The sequence below is a fragment of the Camponotus vicinus genome, unplaced genomic scaffold (genome assembly GCF_025532165.1).
Source record: "Camponotus vicinus isolate PSW18456_S1 unplaced genomic scaffold, iyCamVici1.0 SCAF_5, whole genome shotgun sequence".
In the NCBI taxonomy this organism is placed as follows: Eukaryota; Metazoa; Arthropoda; class Insecta; order Hymenoptera; family Formicidae; genus Camponotus; species Camponotus vicinus.
The window spans coordinates 18154608-18175869 of record NW_028141977.1 but is presented as its reverse complement, the minus strand read 5'-3'; the positions used below and the strand labels follow the sequence as shown (position 1 = coordinate 18175869).

The 21262-nt window shown below is 31.3% G+C and overlaps 3 protein-coding genes across 11 annotated transcripts; 2 read left to right on the top strand and 1 right to left on the bottom strand.

Annotated features, from left to right (window-relative positions):
• Positions 1-525: 525 nt before the first annotated feature.
• Positions 526-12691, bottom strand: Mpp6 (M-phase phosphoprotein 6). Of its 4 annotated transcripts, none has more exons than XM_083100804.1 (4): positions 12452-12691; positions 12263-12360; positions 11576-11912; positions 526-1104 (listed from the first exon to the last, which is right to left on the bottom strand). In XM_083100804.1, exons 1-3 carry the CDS (start codon positions 12497-12499, stop codon positions 11588-11590), a joined length of 471 nt encoding a protein of 156 aa, XP_082956930.1. In that variant the 5' UTR covers positions 12500-12691; the 3' UTR covers positions 526-1104; positions 11576-11587. The 4 variants fall into 4 exon arrangements, with proteins under 4 accessions (XP_082956930.1, XP_082956929.1, XP_082956928.1 ...); XM_083100803.1 differs by lacking the exon at positions 526-1104 and adding an exon at positions 6487-7290; XM_083100802.1 differs by lacking the exon at positions 526-1104 and adding an exon at positions 10340-10967.
• On the top strand, positions 8077-11142 carry LOC145972292 (EF-hand domain-containing family member B). Of its 4 annotated transcripts, none has more exons than XM_083100788.1 (8): positions 8077-8428; positions 8587-8702; positions 8796-8969; positions 9285-9510; positions 9797-9989; positions 10273-10347; positions 10437-10621; positions 10796-11142. In XM_083100788.1, the coding sequence occupies exons 2-8, from the start codon at positions 8587-8589 to the stop codon at positions 10979-10981; spliced, it is 1155 nt and encodes a 384-aa protein (XP_082956914.1). In that variant the 5' UTR covers positions 8077-8428; the 3' UTR covers positions 10982-11142. The 4 variants fall into 4 exon arrangements, with proteins under 4 accessions (XP_082956914.1, XP_082956913.1, XP_082956916.1 ...); XM_083100787.1 differs by having other exon boundaries at positions 10270-10347; XM_083100790.1 differs by having other exon boundaries at positions 8078-8428; positions 10449-10621.
• Positions 12692-12825: 134 nt separating the features above from the next.
• Bre1 (E3 ubiquitin-protein ligase Bre1) lies at positions 12826-21027 on the top strand. 3 transcript variants are annotated; one of them, XM_083100772.1, is made up of 16 exons: positions 12826-13047; positions 14217-14387; positions 14595-14781; positions 14872-15060; positions 15289-15410; positions 15547-15783; positions 15875-16000; positions 16128-16301; positions 16383-16640; positions 16875-17006; positions 17256-17527; positions 17640-17793; positions 18051-18164; positions 18481-18865; positions 19235-19329; positions 19471-21027. In XM_083100772.1, the coding sequence occupies exons 2-16, from the start codon at positions 14238-14240 to the stop codon at positions 19750-19752; spliced, it is 2877 nt and encodes a 958-aa protein (XP_082956898.1). In that variant the 5' UTR covers positions 12826-13047; positions 14217-14237; the 3' UTR covers positions 19753-21027. The 3 variants fall into 3 exon arrangements, with proteins under 3 accessions (XP_082956898.1, XP_082956896.1, XP_082956897.1); XM_083100770.1 differs by having other exon boundaries at positions 18463-18865; XM_083100771.1 differs by having other exon boundaries at positions 12826-13059; positions 18463-18865.
• Positions 21028-21262: the final 235 nt, after the last annotated feature.

The window sequence follows — 21262 nt, the reverse complement described above, 5'->3', positions numbered from 1 at the left end:
ATAAATTTTACTTCCATTTGAAGCACCCTATACACGTTATACAGAATCCTATCACTGGTAGAAAGGTGAGCGCAGAGAGAACCGGGAGTATCAAAAGCAACGCGCGGGAATTCGTGTGCTAATGTCAGCTGTCAGTGAGTTAAACGGATAATCGTTAACGCTTTATGTTTATAATCGTCGACATGGCATAATAAGAGAACATCGAAAGAACGAACGGCGATCTTGCGAGATTACGATTTTTTGTCGGTGCGATATCACGCACCGACAATCAATTTATCGAGGATATAATTGACTAATACATATCATAATTTTGGCTAATACGTGCATAATTGATATTGCTGTGTATACAGTGAGGACATTTTATATATTATTTGGAGCTTCATGTATGAAGTATATAAGTATATAAAGCCTGAAAATCTTAAAAAAAAATATGAAGATTCAAGATTTTTCTAAGGTGAAAGATTTTTAATAAAATAAAAATTTATGAGAGAGTTTCTATGAAAAACGGAATACATAAAGATTTAAATATTTATGTAACTAATATACTAATCCGAAAAGATTCCCTTAGGCAAAAGTAAGAATCTAAGGACTAAGAAATCTAGGTATGCGATCAGACATTTATGAAAGTGAAAAGTTCGGGATTATGAAACTGATTCGTGTGAATGAAAGAACTCTAGATATTTATTACAGTATGAAATTTCATTTTAATATCTGACATAAATCGCATTTCAGGAAATCTTTATAGCTTTAATTATGGCTTTTGTGCTATAAAGAAAAAATTTGTATAAAAGTCACGCGTGAGCCGAATTACATATACGTACAAACGGCAGTATATTTCTTACAATTCATAATGAAACTGAAAATTAAACACTACACACCTTTTATCTACCTGTCGCAATGTAATAATCACATAGTATGTGTTTCACTTCTGAGAAAATCATCATATATAATTAATCCGTCATTAATGCAGCGAAGCTGCCCGATAAATTTAAATCTAAACTACTGATTTATCATCGATTTATTTATATCTAAACAATTGATCGAGTTAGTCATCGATTTGTCTTCCCCTTTTCCTCCATCTTATTTTTATATACATTGAGGTATCTGAAAAAATCTATCAAAAATTAAATTTACACATATTAAAAATCATATGATGTACGAAATATTCATCTTATTTTACGCTTGTCGAATTTATCGAGAATTCTATGCTTGTTAAATTTATAGAGATAAATGTCGCGTTGCGCGACATATATCTCTATAAATTTATTAATTTTTACTTTTATTTCAAATTTATTTTTTCTTCCTTTTGTTCTATGGTTAATTATTTAATTTTTATCATGTGGTACTTCAAGATTTAACAAAACTTGAAACAATCTACTATAGAAAGTAAAATTAATAATTTATTAAGGAATTAAATATTAGACAAAATTACAATTTTGTCTTAATTTTTTTTATACATTTCGTATGTCATATGCGAAAATTTTTCGATAGCGTCGGCGGTGGTTTGTTGTCGCACAATTATTTCGGGATACAAAAATTCTACGGAAGATTGTGAAGCTCGCACACATATCTATAGTCTTATCTGTTGAAGAAAATGTAAATATAATGTCTGACGAGATATCGAATTAATAGGCAGTATCTAAAATAGACATGACATATCATCGGATATCATTAGCTCAGTTTCCTTGATTCTAAAATTACGACGATAATTGCCTCAGAGGTAATCACATACTGATTATACGAGATATATGTACGAGATATATGTGCGTATTCTACATACCATAAATGCCGAATTGTGGTGTCTTCTTTTTTATAACTATTTTTTTACGCACGTTTTTACATTACACATTTTGTTTCGCTTGGAATGCGTATCATCTACATCAGAGGCTGCCATTTATTTGATTAATGAATTCCAAATTTATCTTCATGAAAATATATAAACTAAAACTCTTCGATAGATTAAATTATATATATAATAAATATAAATAAATATAATATTAAATTATATATATATATATATATATATATAATTGTTTATTAGGAAGAAAAAATACATTATACATGCATATACACAAACACGTCATCACATTTATTTCACATATTAATTTTACTGTAGCAGTAATTCCTGCCTTACTCAGCCGATAGTTTTATATTATAGTTTTCTTATATCTTATTCTTATATCTATATTATATTTTATTTTCTATATTATATTATATTTTGTCTTAATATTAAAGTCAAGTTATTGTATCAATTTTTGGTGTATCAAACAATATTATTAAATAAAAAAATAGTGCATTGTGAAATTATTAAAAAATAAAATAAAAATTAATAAAAAATATTCAGCAAACGTTTGCTTCCTCTCTCTCCGAAAGAATTTCTCCACTCTTCGTTCAAATTCCTTAGATCGAAGGTAATGGCGTGCCATTTTTAAGATAATTCATTCAACAACCGGTTAAATTGACCTTATTCAAAAATTCTGATGTTATCTAAGCTGTTGATTTAATAGATGATAATACAAAGGTTCCACTAATGCGTTTCATGCGTTTGTGTCAGTTCGGTCACGTTAATTATAGACTCGTGATTATAGATGTGTAAGAACGATGCTACTTCCGGTGGTATTTGAAGAGAAATTGATCTCTCTTCGTCAAATTGATGAACTCAATTTGCTAACAGATATGATGGATGGTGAGAGTTGAAGTTCTTGCCGCTTATTTCGAAGTCGTTTTTCTAACAGGGATACATTATAACGGCACAATCGTAAAAGTCGAAATAAAATGAGTAAAAAATATCTAAGACGTCAAATCGAGGATCCCGTTTAAAGAAAAAAACGTGAAAGAATCATGTGGAAGAAGAATTATACATATATATTATTTATAAATTATTTATTATTTGTTTTTTCTGATTGACTTTGAATTGAATCTCTATCTCTATCTCCACAAATTCTTCAAACGAAGATTTATTCGGATCAGTCAACAATAATATATATTGTTAGCAATTATTTTATTTAGCAATTATTTTATTTAACGGATAGAAGAAAAAGTCAAGACAAAAGAATCCTATTTTCGTTGAAATACGGATATCGTTGAATACGCCTGAAGAAATCGAGCGCTGCAAAACTAGATACAGCTGAGCGTCTGATACTCGTTTGATATCATAAGAAATACTAAGTGAAAGCAATATCAAGACGCTTTACCACTCACGTCGCAGTGTGCCTTATCAGGGTCGCGATAATTACAGTTGCGAATGGCTCTTCGATCGATTGGGCGAAAGGAAACGATGAAATGAACAATGATCAAAGATTGTAGCAGAGATCAGTCGCAACTTCGTGTCGACCTACTTTAGTTGCAATAATAGAGTTAACATTTCGAAAAGATAATTGAAGAAAAATTTTTCAACCCATCTGATATACTTTTCCCATGTTTCTTGATTTCTCTTTATACAAAAAAAAATACATACGAACATTCTTAATCTCTCCCCCTACTCCAAAATAATATAATCGATATATCTATAAATATACATTGAGTATTAAAATATGTAATATGGTTCTACATATTTGTCTCTTTTCTATTTTTTTCACACTTTATTCTTAAAAAAAGTATCTTCACAAATTATTTTTTACATGCTTTCTCTTTTCTTCTTGAATTTAAATTTCCAAACTTAAAAATCTTTATACTTCTTTAATCTCTCTACGCAACAGGTTCTCTCTCGGAATGAAAGCTTCAATCGAAAGGGGCGCACGTATGTAGTAGTGCTTGCTGTACTGTAATTATACCTGCTGAGAGACTCTCGGGAAATGACGCGTTCCGCAATAAATCTACGACATAAAACAACGGGGTCTCCCGCGCGTTAGAATTCGACCCGAATTCGAATCGCTCTCGAGCTCGTTCGTCGCGAAAAAAAATCCGGGACGAACGGTTTGTTTGTTCGCATGAATAAAACTCCTATCGATCGTTGTCGCGGTGAAATACGACGGGGACGAGACGAGACGACACGACACGGCACGGCAAACATTCGTGCAACACGCGTGTGGAGCACGCTCGTTGGCCGGAGCGGGGCGCACACGTGGTTTCGCGTCCTGTCACCGCTAAATCCATTAGCACGTGGAGAGAACGTTTTCCAGGCTGGTTATCGGGCAAATATTGTTTCGCGCTCGGTTACCGTTTTATCCACATGCTGACCCCGCTCGCTGACACTGTTTCGTATCACATCACATGCTACCAACAGTTAGAGGTTCCCAAAAGAAGCATCTCTTTCTCCCTTTTCAAGGGAACAGTCTGACTTTACTTGCGTAGCGTTTTATACCTGGCAGGTGTTGAAAAATCCTTTTCTTATGGTATTTTCTGCTCTGTTTCTTCGTATCCCACGATTTATTACGTTCGAATGTCACTATTTAAAGAAAGATTAAGATCATAAAGTTGTAAAGTCGCTTAATTCTAGATCAAGAGATCGAGATATGAGTCTATAGAATAAATTTTAGGCTTATCAATCCAAGAAAAATAATCTCTTTCTTTAATGATATATATATATATATATATATATATATATATATATATTTTTTTTTTTAATGAGTAAGTCATGAGAATCATCAACTCTATAAATTTTCGACTTATTCCAAAATTAGAAATGTACATATGTTTAATGCGAAGCACGGTATGTCACATTCTTATCTTTTCTTGCAATATATCTTCCGTGGTTTATTATTACTCTCACTTGTACAGTTTGGGAACTGCTGCTTTCAAGTGCAATACGACGACGTAACGAGCGTGAATTTCAAGCGCTCGTTGCCGTTTAGCGCTTCTCTCTTTACACGAGGCTGTAACTTAAAAATCCGTTCCCGCGCACAGCTAGACGCGATATCGAGTGTCGACCGAGATCTCGGGCTTTTCTCGTTACGCACATTTGTAGATTACGCACATATACGATTTCAAGATCGTTCTCTTTTCTTGTAGCCTCTCATTTCCTTGAGATTTGTATCTTGTGTAAAATTATTCCACAAGAGAGAGATCTACTCTTCATTGAGAAAGTTTTTATCAAATAAAACGTTTTGCGTGCTCGTGCATCTCTCATACATTCTTTCACAAACGGAGAGATGCTGTGTGAAATGTATAAATAAATTTTGTTATATAAATCAATTTTATTCTATCAAACTTACATAAATAATATCGAAAAATCGAACTGATTTTATATTAATTTATTTTTTAAATATATTAATTTATTTTTAATTAATGTTATATTAAAAGAGATATTAAAAAAGAACGAAAAGGATATATTTACATTAATAGATAAAGTAATAGAAATAATTTCATTCAATTCAATTATTATTTTCAATTAATCTCACTGTATCATCACGACTGTTGGGGGAAATTTTTATCCGAGCTATTTGAACATATAACTTATTCGTATTATTTATTGGATTATTTATTCTAAGGGATGATGCGAGGAAAGTAGACAGAACGGTGCCTTGTTTGCACTTGATAAGTGAGCGGCGTTTTCTTCCGCGATGTATCGGCGATGTTTGCTCATCGTTTAATACCGACGACAACCTACTCAAATATTTAGCACGTACAAGACGAACAACAAGATTGTCAGCCTATCGCGTTCTCTCTTCATAAAACTCTCAGCGACGCATGTTCCTCGTTAATGTAAAAAAAATAGAATAGACGCGCCAGATAGATTAGCACACGTTCTAAATTATCTAGGATCGTTAGCTGCACAACTTAATATCTAATATTTTATATTTATTATCTTATTATCATTATCTTTAATCAAGATATATTTATCATTCGATTCTACAGAATATTTATTGTATAAATTTGCTATTATATAATATTTTAATTAATTTTTGCATGATGGCATTAATAGAAGTGATGTAATATTTCTTATATATCATAATTAATGATAAAAATATTAAATTATTAAAACATATTAAAAAATTAATATTAAAAAATTATGAATATTTAATTATGAATATATAAAATTATGAAAAATTATAAATTATGAATATTAAAAAAAAAGAAATGAAGTATATATAAGAAAAATTCTACGTGTTATCATCATCAACAAAGTAGTGCAATCTCCCTTTATCTTCCTTGTATCTCTTCTCGGTGGAGCGATTAATTCCATCGTCGTGGCACTAATCATTCTCCAATCAATGGACCGGAGCTTTAATTGCTTTTCCAGAACAATTATGGAATACCAGGCGGACGGAGGGGGAGCGTTCGACTCCAGGAAGGAAAGTCGCCGCATTGTGTGCCCTCGAGATTCGCATCGAGATTCCCCGGCCACCCCCTTCCTCGAACACGATTCCAATCACCGAGGTATCGCGCAAATTGTCCGTAATCTTGGTAACGCGCGCTCTTTTCTCTGGAAATAACACGTCGCGAGTGCTCGCAACGAGCGCATCCGCACTCTCGTTGTTAATCCAGCTGCATCGTCTCGCGGTAGTCTTATTCGCGATGGCGAATTGGTGCACGCCGCGCCTTTGGAGAAAACAAATCGTCACGGCCGATAGATAGTTACCGTTCGTTACGACGCGATCGCATTAAACGCAATCAGGATTTAATCATATATTGTACGAGCAGATCAAGTAGGAAGGAGTACGGATGGTTTTGTTTCTAAACACTAATTCATAATGCATTCAGAACAAATAGGCTGATAACAGAGCCTTATATAACTCTTCCTTTCTCAGGTACATTTATCATTGAGAAATTGAGGGGAAAGAGTGCATCAAAATTATAATAAATTTGTAAATTATAAATATAAAAAAAAATTCTTAAAAGGACTCAATCAGAGATTCATTTCGTATCTTTTGATAATCCGATGCGAATGCGCTTGCGATAATTTAAAAATTAATTTTGTCCGCGATCTTTCTTTTGTAAAATAAAAATGACATAAATTTTTCTCTTTCTCAAGGTATCGTTCGTTTTTTTTTTTTTTAATTACGATTTGCATAACTTTTTGGAATAATACTTTAAATCCCTTTCTTTTAACTGGCATATCGATTCGGTTTTGCATTGCATCGTAAACAAAATCGTGAGACTGAAAATATTGTCGAATAATATCGGATATGAGTAAGAGCTCGCGATATTTTTTTCTGAAATCAATGTTGCCCGATGTAACGGTGTACGTGAGAGGTTTGCGATTCGACTTTTATCGAGTTTGATTTTATTTTATCGACGCGGTCATCGGGTCACGATTTTCGATACGCCAACCATCCTGCGGCGTTTTTAAAGGGAAGAGCCGTTCAAGGCGAGCCACATGCTACCGCAATTAACGGTCCGGTATTTCATCTGAGAAACAAGGCGAAACAAGCTATGTTATTGCATCATTGGTGGACGTGACAGCTGTAAGAATATATTAAATCTCGGAAAAGTGGTGCAACGAGCGCGAATTGCTCTCCCGGATAAAGGAGCAGCTGTTAATATAAATGTCATGTTGTACGAATTTTGTACGGCAATGTATCTGCATACATATAATAAGAATACTACTATGTGTTATGAATAATCTGGGTATTTATAAATATGATAATATTTAAATTTTTGCCACGTCAATCTGCCAGCTATCCGTTACCAAATCTCGTTAGATTTCTACTCGAATTCAGCCGACATCGTCGAATATACACAAAACTTGTGAACTTTTTTTTGGCGATAAAGGGATATAATTGATATCAAATTCAAGAATTCTAATACAAATGTAACGAGATCTACTGAGTTGATAGAACAAGTGACAGACATTTTATAAAATTTAAATATGTATGGATATATAATCGCGTTATTACATAGCGTTATTATATATGATGGCTATTAATATACATTAAAAAATATACATTCGCATATATATACCATACATATAAGCAGAAAGGAATACTAAATACCAGAAATTATTGAATTGTGCGTAACTCTCTATTTTACGTTATTACATAACGTCAACGGTGATAATTAATGCGGTAATTAATTGAATCACATGCAGCGTGCAATAAGACGCCGCTCTTTAAACGCTGTAAATCCGTCTTGGAAAATTAACACGTACTTAAGACGTGGAAATAAAAAAAGCGAAGAACTAACCGAACAACTTCATTCGATATATCCTTCGTGTATAATGTTACGTCGTTGGGGCGCTATAAGCCGTATTCCGTTTCTGCAATTCCATTGCAAAACTGGTATACGGTATTTCGTTACGTGATATCGTGTGTAAGTGGTGAAAGATGTATCGACAATAGGGAGAGTCTTGTAGTATGATTATTTGTGGGAATAATAGGATGCTCCTTGAAAATTTCGATAAAATATCGAGAACGTTTAAATGTCTTGGAAGAATCTTTTTCCAAAAATTTAAATCGAAATTTTGAAGATTGAAGATCAAAAATATCGACCAAGTGTTAAGGATTACTTTTAAAGTTTTTTCGAAAACATTTTTGAATTTTGCCGAAAAGTACATAAGTATTTTATTAATTTAATAACTTATCTAATTTGAGAATTAATAAATAGCTCTTCCAAAGCGTAAAATTCGAAACGTCGACGTCACCTTTCTATCTAATTCTTAATATAAGGATTGTAATTAATTAACATTAATTGCATTTTTTATAAAAGATGAAACAAATAGCTGAAATTGAGGAAAGCGCGATGAAAGTGCGAGAGGATATTACGCGTTCTTGGTACCGAAAATCGCATAATCGTTACGAGCCATCGGAACAAATTACAAGAAAGTAAGTATAATGTACGTCATGTAAGAGTATAAGCAATTTATAGCTATTTAAGCAAATTCGATAAAACTGTCTTTATATAAAATTTGTACACAGTTATAAAAAGCCTTTCGATAAGTCTGATAGATTTGGTAAACCCACGAAAAGTCAGAGATTAGAATCACAGATCAGAAGAATTTTTACATGGATTAATAACGAGCCAATTACATTAGTCGATCATCGACAAGCAGATTTCATGAAACGCACTAGATCGTTTGTCGGACGAATCAAGTAATCTTGAATCTCAGAGTTTAGATTATATCTGTATGTTTTATAGTGACATGCACGAATTAAAAAAACCGCATCAACTTCTTACATAACAAATTCGCTCATATGAACGAATAAATAAAAAAATGTTTCCAATCCTTTTAAAGTTAAAACGAGAATATTTTTAATTAGCTATTTTATGGATTTATACATTTCTATTAATTTATAAAATAATGTTGTCAGATGATAAAGATATAATTAACGGTTTACTTTTTCATGTAATAAATGAATAAGAACTAATGATAGAAATGGCAAAAAATAACAAACTTGTAATTCAAGAGACCCGAAAACATCGCATCTTTATGCAGATATTGTGCATGGTAAGAAAAGCGTCAAAGATAAGTTCGATGCTTCGGACTCTTTACGCGATACCGATTTAAACGAGCAGACTCTTTTCTGGTGGCAATGTCTACGCGATTTAAGTAATTTCCGTAAAAAACTCAAGAAACGCGTTCCGGAAGTACCGTTCTTGGATATAGAGGACGAACTTTCTCATCTAGATCAAGTATATCGACATATTTCGATTTATATATCCATAATATTTCTATATATATATGTTTTTATTTTATATATTTTTTATTACCTTATTTTTTATTTATATTATAATTTCACACACAAATTCTATAATTAATCTGAATTATTCTTTCTCGTGATAAATTGAGTTCTAAATTTCTGCACAAGAATAACTGAAAGATGTATTAATCGTTAATCAAATTAATCAATCATACACAAAAATTAAAGTCGTATTTTAACAAATTATGTAAAATACAAATTATGAAATTATGATTCAGAATTATGGCGGAGTTCTACCTGAAAATGAGGTTTTCTCGATCTTCGAGAAGTTTCACATATCTCCGAACAAGGAATTTCTCTCTCCGCTGATGGATACGTTGCTGTTACGCAAAGACGGAAATATTAATTACAGAAAATTGCTTAATCTCTTAAATTGGAGATGCAATTTGCCAGTTCTGCCAAAGATGAAACGTGAATAAATTACGATAACTTTAGTATCTCTAAATTTTTCTCATACACATATACTTCTTATAAAAGGTCGACCAATTAGGAAAGTTAGAAAAATAAATTAAATTAAAAAATTAAAATATGATATTAAAATTAATATTGTTTAAAATTGTTATTAATTATTATATAAATTTTTGTATAATATTAAATAACAATTTTAAATAATTTTAAATAATTTTTAAATCATATTTTAGTTTTTTAATTTAACTTGCAACGACGATGATATCCAAAAATATTATTTTAGAAGTATCGTTCGCGAGTTCAGATTATGTTACCACGTACGGTGACAGCATAGGAAATGTTCAAACAATTGATAGCGCAAGTAAGTATTTTCTCTTTAATATTCTCACATCTTAAAAATAACTTAATAAGAATTTCAGGATAAATAAATACTTGGAATATAAACTTTAGAAAATATTATAGAAATTCGCGCAGCAGGACTTCCATCCACAAGATCGGATTTTTCAATGACAATGTTACCACGTGCAGGTATATATCCAGATAAAGAGAATTTAGGCGATCAAACTTCCGTCCGTTGCTTGATATCGCCCAGCATTTTCACGAGATACGGCTTGACACATATAGATCTTTTTAAGGTAGATTGCTTATACGTCGCAGAAAGTTAATAACATTATTATCATATCGATATATATTTACCGATATATATATTTTTATTTTTAATTAAACATAAACAGTATTATATATAGAAGTTATAATCGGAGCAAAAAAAATTTCCTTACGAGAAAAGCTTCTGTTAATCTTTCACACAGATTCGCGACAAGGAAGAAATGCGGGAAATATTCGAGAACGTTGGTTTCGAGTTCCCGGAGAATAGTTTCGATGCCTTTTGGCAAGAAGGACAACGAAAGGATTGCAGTGATGGTGTATGTGTGGAAACATTCCGGGAACTGCTCGCCGCGTCAGATTTCGTAACGAAGAAAACTATATGTGAATAAAAATATACAAGCTCTGTGTCTTGAACGTTACATGAAAAATTTTTATGAGTAAAAAAAATATATGCATATATATAAATCATATATTCCAAACGTGACACATAAGTAATATTTCATGCGATTTCCTTCTAGCAACATATATATAAAAATTTAAGGTGACATCATTAACTAATCATACATATATATATATATATATATATATATATATATATATATATATATATATATATACATATATATACATATATATTTAATATTTATATATTACATATATTAATATTTATACATTAGTATTATATTTTTACATAATATTAATATAATATTATGTGAAAATATAAAATTTGTACATGATGTCAACTTCAATATGATATAAAAACTCAAAATTATTAGTTTATGATGTCAAATTTATGTGTGCTAGTGTCAACTCCAATATTATGTAAAACTTCGAAGTGATATCATAAACAGTTTATGATGTCAAATTTACATGCTAGTGTATCAACTTGTCTTGTCTATTTTTGTCATTGTACAAAATATTTTATTAGTATACGTACTTATTATAATATCTATAATAAGTAACTAATTAATATAATTATTTACCAAATTGCAGATCTAGTCCACTGGTTTTAGAAATTTTGGTCTTTTCTCCATTGGTTCTTCTTTACAATCCGTCTTACTATATTGCGATTTTCTACTAGCTTTGTATTGCGTTTTCTTTCTCTGCATGACGTCAAACTTTGTTCGCATTTTTTGCCATTGAACAGCCATTTGCTCGTCCGATACGTCAACTTCTTGTTTAATCTCTTCTTGGCCTCGCTTTGCATTTTCTTTTGCTTCCATTAACTTCTCTATCGTTGGATTCATTCCTTGAAAACTTAACCTACCATCGATAAGTTCCTCGCAGAAAACATAGCTCGGTTCCATAAAAAATTTCCCACTTAAACGTAAAACATTGCAATTGTTAACAGTAACACTATCAGTGTCAATAAAATATTTTGATCTTAATAACACATTTTAAAAGAGCCACTTTAAATAATTTGTAAATTGTAACAAAATCTTTAAAACAAAATTCTATTTATAATCTTATGTATCATATGATACAAAAATATTTCTAAAATAACACATATATTAAATAATAAGTAAAATTATAGATTTTTATTTCAAATTTGATCGCAAATAATAGATCGTGTAAAATGAAACTTACAACATTTAAAGATTCGTTTTATTAATTTAGATAAATAGATATAATATTTTGAATGTGTGTGAAATAATGAAAAGTATACCTACGATGCTTCTTTCATATGTAATGTGTGTTTTCCAAAGTACTCCTCTCCTTCTTCTTGAAACTGCTGTTTCTCCACTTTGTCCTTCGTCCGTTTCATGAACTGTTTCACAAACAAACTCGTGTATCATCGTACAATAATACTTTATCTTGTACAACTTCATTTCATCAATATCTTTTCTTTAACAACTTACCTTCATCTCCAATATACTTTTCGACAAAGCTAACCTCTTCGAATCCATAATTTTTATAGATGTGAACAAAATAAACTAATTAATACTCCCCGAGATAGTAAAAACCTTAAGGATGATGATGAACGATGAAAAATATCAAATACATCCGCGTGTCAATAAATAATACGAAACTGTAGGCAGTGTAAACAAGATCGACCACCGACCTGACTCGACCTCGCCATCATGCTTCGATCGCAGCGCCCTTCCGCGGGCAAACTACAAAAGTCGATAAGCGCGATTCCCACTTTACCGACCGTCGTTAAGTACCGAGCGAGCCGATGGATATCGCGTTTCCACCGGATGAGAGTACCGTTTTTCGCGCACACTCGACCTTCTACTTTGGTGCGATGGTGATTTCCGTTAGGCAAGTTCACAAACTGGCGGTTCCCGTCCCCGTTTACGACCCTCGTCCACGAGATCGCGGAAGATGCGGAGATTGAACGCGGCGAACGATCTGGCACGTAAGGCGCGGTACATCGGGGAATGACATAGCGGCGAGGAAGCGTGTCGAATGCTGCAGAAGGTGGACGTTGAAGCTTGAAATCACACGTACCGAGGTATATTCGCAAGTAAGCGCGCGCGCGCGCGCGCGCACTCACGATCAATAACAATAGAATTGCCGTTTCATGGATCGGAATCCGAGTAATTTGGGAGATCGTACGTCTTCGTGGCGTACGATAGTCGTCTGCGTCTGATCCGTGTCTATTTTGAAAACAACTTCCTCTTGATCATAGTTTACCAACCATCATAATTGATAAATCGTAAAAAAGAGGTTAAAAAAAATAGATGTCACGTTAGATTATTGTCCCTCCCTTTCACCTTTATTAATCTAAAATTATGTTTATTTTCTTGCTTATATATGTGAGATCGTATATTTGAAGACGTATTTGTCACGTATATCGAATATTGATAGCTCACATTTAATGTTTACATGGATTTTTTCTGATGTAGATTATATTTAACCTCTCAAACTCTAAGTTCTGAACATATATGTTTATAAATCTCTGCATAATAGAATAGCATATGTTAACACTCAAGATTAAAATCTTTAATTTTTAGATAGCATTCTGTATATTCAAGAGATTCAGGAAATTAAATGATACAAACTCGGGGTGTCCTTTCCTGAAAAAATATGGATAATCCGGAACTTTCAAAGATTTCTTTTATTCCTGGAAAAATCAAGAAATTCTCATAGAATTTTATTAAGAATCAAAGAATGCTTTTAAAAATTCTCTCTGAATAAATCTCTTATATTGTGCAATCTGCCCCAATATATGAAAATATGAATTATACATTTAAAATATAAGCATATCTATCTTTTTTTATATGTTCAAAGTCAACAAGATATGCAGTACATATTTCTTATTATAATTTTTAATATAAAAAACTGAAAATATGAAAAAGATTTATTTTATGAAAGCTATTCAATTTTTTAAAAATATATTTGCAAATCTAGTACTTGAAACTTGATTGGCTCTATTTTTTTTGTACAAGATGAAAAACATTTAAAAAATACATATAATACAAGAACTTAATTTAGAAAATTGTACTAGAAAAATCTTTAAATTACTCTTTGCACCTGAAACTTTGAACAAAATGAAAAACTTAGGGAAATTTTTTACAAAATTTGAAACAGCCTATAAATTATATCGAAAAAAGAAAAAATATATTTTCTTATTTCAATATTCTGAATGAGTGAATAACTTATTGCTTTATCGCTATTTAGAGATATTATCTGAGTGCAAAGATGTCGAAACGATCAGCAGACAGCGGGGACACCAGTTCCCAACCAGCTATCAAAAAAGTGCAATTTGAACCAATTCTGATTGGACCTATATCCACTCTTGAAGAGATGGATATGAAGGTTCTGCAGTTTCAGAATAAGAAGCTTGCACAGGTACAAAAACCTCTTGCATTATCTTCATACAATTAAAACAAATAATTTATAATTATAAATAGAAGAGAATTAGAATAAGAAATTAAGCAGTGTGTAACAAAAAAGTGAATATATAATACACACACACATACACTCTTTTACAAATATAAATTACATATAAAATGTTATATATGATTTGTATATATCTCTAAAATTTATTTATCTCAGAGATTGGAACAAAGACACAGAATGGAAGCTGAGTTAAGACAGCGTATTGAACAATTAGAAAAACGTCAAATGCAGGATGATGCAGTACTTAATGTAGTTAATCGATATTGGAATCAGCTTAACGAGGACATACGTGTACTACTGCAGAGATTTGATGCTGAAACTGCTGACGAATCTGAAAACAAAAGTAAGAAGACCTTAAAAGAGATGTAATATAACAGCAAAATTCTTCAGAAAAATTCTTTTAACAAAAGAGTTCCTTTTTTTTTAATTACAGATGAGAGCGAAGCTACGACGTCATTTCTCATGCAACTATCTTCCTGGGATAAAGAAGAGTTAGATGAGAAGTTAGCAAATCGTGTTCAAGTATCAAAACGAGCAGTGTCGAAAGTTGTACAGGCATTTGATCGTTTGTCTCAAAGAAATGAAAAGATTACTCTTGCACTCAAAGGAGAGTTTGATGGTGGTAAGTATTGAAGTAGCTTGCGTAGTACAGTATATTGAAAGAATTTCTCTTTGTTACATCTCAATACAGCTTTTGAACAACTTGAATTAGATGCTTGCAGTTTATTTTAAATAGCTTGTAGTAATACTCTTGTGAAATTTTCTGAAAAAAACTTTATTAGATGTATTATATATAATTATTGCAAAGAGATTATATAATTAATACATGATCATAAATATTGTTATACAGAAGAGGCACCAAATATTGACGAAGTTGTACGTCGTGCTAATGCAGAAATTCAAATGGAAAATAGAAATTTACAAGTATTAAATCTACAATTACATGAAAAACATCACACTAGTTCATTGAAGGTAATTGATTTCTGTTTTATTTATATCACATTTTCTGATTTTTATTATATTGATTGTATTAACAGCTATAGATCGTTAAATTTTAATTCAATGGAGAAAAAAGCACATTCTTTTATATAAATATATTTATTCATAGATGTCACGTTTGCAAGATACTATAATGGGAAAAGATACTTTTGTGGCAGAATTACGGAATCAAGTGGATGATTTGCAATATGAATTGAACAAAGTGCGGGCAAGGAATGATAAATTAGAACATCATCTTGGTGAAGCGATTGAAAAGTTGAAAGCATTTCAGCAAATTCACGGTACAGACGAAAAGGGCAGCAACAAACCGAACACTTTGGTTGCTTCTAGCGTTTCACAGACTAAAGTAAAAAATCTCTTCCTCCTATGTAAAAAATTATATATATAAGTTAATTTTATACAGAATTAATTTCTCTATGTGTATTTTACATTTATAGCTGGAAGATTTACAAAGAGAGCTTGAAGAGACACGTGAATTAGCTAACAACAGACTGCAGGAATTGGATAAACTACATCAGCAACATCGCGACACCTTGAAAGAAGTAGAGAAATTGAAAATGGATGTAAGTAAATTTTATCCTAAATTGTATTTATATATCACTTTAATATAACTTTATGTTAGCTTAGTCAGTTATCTTCACAATAAGTAGAAATAGAAGTAACATAGAATTTGTATGTTAAATGTTTCAGATAAGACAGCTTCCCGAATCGGTAATTGTGGAAACAACAGAGTACAAATGTTTGCAATCGCAGTTTTCTGTATTATATAATGAATCCATGCAATTAAAAACACAATTAGATGATGCTCGCCAACAATTACAGTCGAGCAAGAATGCACATTTGCGTCATATCGAGATGATGGAGGTATTTTGGATACTTAAAGCCTATATTTATGAGAATAAAAATCAAGGTTTAATATTTATCAAAATGATATTCTTTGTATAGAGTGAAGAATTAATGGCTCAAAAGAAATTGCGCGGAGAATGTATACAACTCGAAGATGTCTTGGCGCAATTACGTAAGGAGTACGAGATGCTTCGCATCGAGTTTGAACAGAATCTAGCGGCTAATGAACAAACAGGTCCGATCAATCGAGAAATGCGACATTTAATTACCTCTCTTCAGAATCACAATCAGCAATTGAAGGGAGAAGTGCATCGTTATAAACGAAAGTACAAGGAAGCTTCTACTGAAATACCTCGGGTACACATATGTATATAATCATATAGAGCATAAGTTTTTAATTAACTTTTGCACATTTTTACTTCAGTATTTTATTTATATGCATGTGATTATGTTAATTTTAATTTTATCTAAATAAAATTTTGTACAATTAATTTCAGTTCTTTAGATTAAAAATTTATATAATAAAAGAGATTTTACATATGATAGAGAATTAATGCATAAAATAATTATATTTTTATTAAATATTTCTAGTTAAAAAGAGAAGTAGAAGAATTGACAGCAAAATTAGGCCAACAAACATCTCAAGAAAACAAGGAAGGAAATAATTCAGATGGCAGTGGAAAAGAGGAGGATGCATCAAACTCTTTGCCAGGTTCTACACAGGTATAATAATATATAAATTTGAAAAAAATGATGTAATTTTGTTTTAAAACATGTTCTATTATATAAAATATGTTTTAAAATATATAGTCGTTTTTCTTTTTTTACGCATTTTATTGTTTGTATGTATGTAATAAAATTCTGAAAGGTCATCCAGAAATATTACAATTAATGTATTCAACTATTTTATTCGATTAAGATTGCATTTACTACTTACTATTATTTTTATATTTTTTTTAATGTGACAAATAGATAAAAGAAGAAAGTAATGTTACCATAAAGAGAGAATCTGGTGCTGACGAAGAGGTGGAAACTATCGAAGTGGGAGAGAATGAGGGTAACAAAGGAACACCAGATTCTCTGACGTTAACTTCGCCAACCTTAAAAAAGGAGAAAGACATTAAACGTGAAAAGGATATCAAAAAGGAATCTGTGAAAACCGAGCATCGCGATCCCGCGCATCGCACCAAAGACGGAAAAATGGTGGAATCGGAGATTGTGAGGGACTTAAAGGCACAACTCAAGTACGTTCATAGACATTTAGCATTTTAAAATAAAATACAGATATTTTTATTGTGAGATAATATATAATTTCTATATAAGAAGAAATAAAGGAAAATAAATATCCGATTGCAGAAAGGCAGTGAATGAAATGAAAGAGATGAAACTTCTCTTAGACATGTATAAAGGTGTTGGAAAAGAGCAACGAGACAAAGTACAATTAATGGCTGCAGAACGCAAGACAAGAGCAGAGTTGGAGGATTTACGACAGCAAGTTAAAAAAATTCAAGTATGTTGTAGCAATTACGACATTTTGATATATATATATATGATATAACAAAATAGCGTGATAGATATAATAAATAAAATAAATATGAAATTACTATGATCAGTCGATATTTTTGATCGAGAAAAACTCAAACATTAAAATGTTTTACTATACAATATTGTTATCGGTTATCGCATAGATACCTGTATTTGTACTGGCCTTGTTTTATTTCTACTTAAATAATAATATAATAATAAATTGTACTGTTGTTTTTGCAGGAAAGTAAACGCGAGGAACGTAAAAAGTTAGCCGATGAAGACGCGCAAATAAAAATTAAAAAGTTGGAGGAACAAGCGTACAATTTGCAACGTCAAGTTGCTGGTCAAAAACAGGTAGATCACTCTTCATAAATTTGCTATAGTTTTCTTATAGCTTTTGATTCTATTTGTCAATATTTAAACAAATTAATATATATAAAACGATTAGAGCGAACCTTATGTATTATCTTAATTAATTATAGAGGTAAAATTAATTGCAAAATATTTGACTTGAGAATTATCTTGTTTTTACTTTAATAATTTTTGTCGTGCGAAAGCTTTTATATCATCTTAGAAGCTCTTCTATTAGACCGTAGGGGATATAATTTAAGTTACTCTGATGTTAAATGAACGGAGATGTAACGCTGAACAGAATTGTGTATGGCTGCAGGAAGAGGAAGCACTTCTGAATGAGATGGAAGTGACTGGACAAGCGTTTGAGGACATGCAAGAGCAGAATTCGAGATTGATACAGCAACTGCGTGAGAAGGACGATGCAAATTTCAAACTCATGACAGAGCGGATTAAGAGCAATCAACTGCATAAGCTTGCAAGAGAAGAAAAGGACGTGCTGAAGGAGCAAGTGTCCACACTGACAACGCAAGTGGAAGCAGCAAACGTCGTCGTACGAAAATTAGAAGAGAAAGAACGTCTCTTACAAAACTCTCTCGCCACGGTGGAGAAGGAATTAGCTGTAAGACAGCAAGCGATGGAAATGCACAAGCGAAAAGCAATAGAGAGCGCACAATCGGCCGCTGATCTGAAACTCCATCTTGGTGAGACTTTATGCAAACTTTTGTAATTGTATAGAAATCCAAAGTATTTATACTATTTAGTGGACATCTTCTATCTTATCTATATCATTCTTGTTAAATAAATTAGAAAAATAGACAAAGATAAATACTATTTAAGCTCCTTTATCATATTGAATTATTTATAGCTAAATTAAAATAAAAGCACAATTAATTTATTACGATATATTTTATGTAAGAAACAATTTTATATTATTTTTCTTGTTTCTAATGTTAATTATTGAATCATATATTGATATGATTGCAATATGAAATCAGGAGTATTAAAAAAGACTGAATAATCCTTATATCTTACTCCCAACAAAGAATGATGTAACACTCTTATTGTTATAGAAAAATATCATTCCCAAATGAAGGAGGCGCAACAGGTTGTAGCAGAGAAAACAAGTTCTTTGGAAGCTGAAGCATATAAAACTAAAAGATTACAGGTATACTTTATGATTTAAAATATTATATTAAATTTATAATAGAAAGAGCTCTATTTTTTTCTTGTATATTTTGAATTATTTTTGTATATATATTCTTACGCAAATTATTAATATTATATATGTATATAAATTATATTGCAGGAAGAAATAGCGCAACTTAGACGCAAGGTCGAGCGTATGAAGAAGATCGAACTCGCTGAAACATTGGATGAAGTTATGGCAGAGGAATTGCGGGAATATAAGGAGACATTGACTTGTCCGTCTTGCAAAGTGAAGCGCAAGGACGCTGTACTCACCAAGTGCTTCCATGTATTCTGCTGGGATTGTTTGCGCACACGTTACGAGACGCGACAACGGAAATGTCCGAAATGCAACTGCGCTTTTGGCGCCAACGACTATCATCGACTGTACCTGTCCACATGAAGAAGAAGGTGCTGATTCGCTAAAAAGATACGCCACCGCGACGTAGAGTAACGTTTTGTAATGTATTACGTACGCATATTTTTGTTTCTTTTTTTATATTATATTGTAATCTTTTATTTATTACTCTGACTTTTTTATGAAACACGGCGCGATTGTCTCCGCATGCGTTGATACGCGATGATAAATCAAGAATTTTAGTAAGTTCTTATGAAGATCTACGCATGAAAAAAAAGAATAAGTTTTAGAAACTTAAGCGAATAACAATCAAGAATTTTTTAGAACAAGCGATTTGCTTATCGTTTAAATTTATTGATTGTTTTTTTTTATGCGTTATAGTCTTTATTTTGCCGACTGACATAAGATGAACTCTATTTGGCGTTATAAATTTCCGCGAATTATCTCATTGATCAGTCGAGAAAAGATTTTTGTCTCTTATTGTTAAATTGATCAATCAAATATTTTAATGCTAAATAGAGTGCATTCTTAAAAATATAAAAAGAGAGTAAAAATGTGTCTGTATATGTATGCGTGTATGAATGCAAAAGAGAAAGAAACAATTATATAGATTGCATTTTTAGTCGCTCAGCGCGAATATATAAGATGAAAAGCTTTTAATTTTTTATAAGGCGTATAAAGATTTATACTCGATTTATTATTTTGATCTCGTTTTTAAAGTAAATCTGCACTTAAACATTAACGGTTCCCAAAATGATTATTATTCCTTGAAATGATATTTCCTGTCTCAAAGAATGTCTTTTTATAGGCAAAGAATAGAACATTCTTAGATGAAATTTATGAAAAGATGATCAAAAGTTTGGGAATCACTAATCTAAATCAACAATTACGTTAGGCTGCAACAACTGTATCGACTGAATCTGATTGACTTCTTCTACAGTCAATCAGACTTAATTGTTGTTTAAAGTTGAATCTGTCGAACGTGAATAATATTCGATTATATTCTTACATTCTGGAGGATAGGAATCGCATAATCGCTTCTATTTTTATTATTTTCGAATTGAAAACTTGCATTGAGATGTATGTCTCGAAGATATAATTTAATTCATTTTCGATTACATTTCGGAACCAATTGACAATTTGTACGATAATCATTAAAGCTTATAAATATTTATTTAATTTTAATCGGTATGGTTCACGCAAAAATTTGCTTTGTCTATTGCTTATAATATACGAGACAGGCAAACTGATGTATAAACAGTAATGTCCTGTACAAGATTACTCGATATTATACAATAATAAAATGAATTTTGTTGTTAATCATGAATATTTTAATGATTTTCATCGAAAATTGCTTATTAGAATTGGAACCGAATGAAATCAGTAAAATAAAATATAAGATATTAAATTTATATATTTTATTTAAGAACTGTGTAATAACACAATTCTATATATTTTTAAAAGTAAAAAAATTGATGAAACAATAAGAGAAAAAAAAATATATATCTATATATAAATCTCAAATTAAAAAGTATATTAATTTAATTGCAAAGAA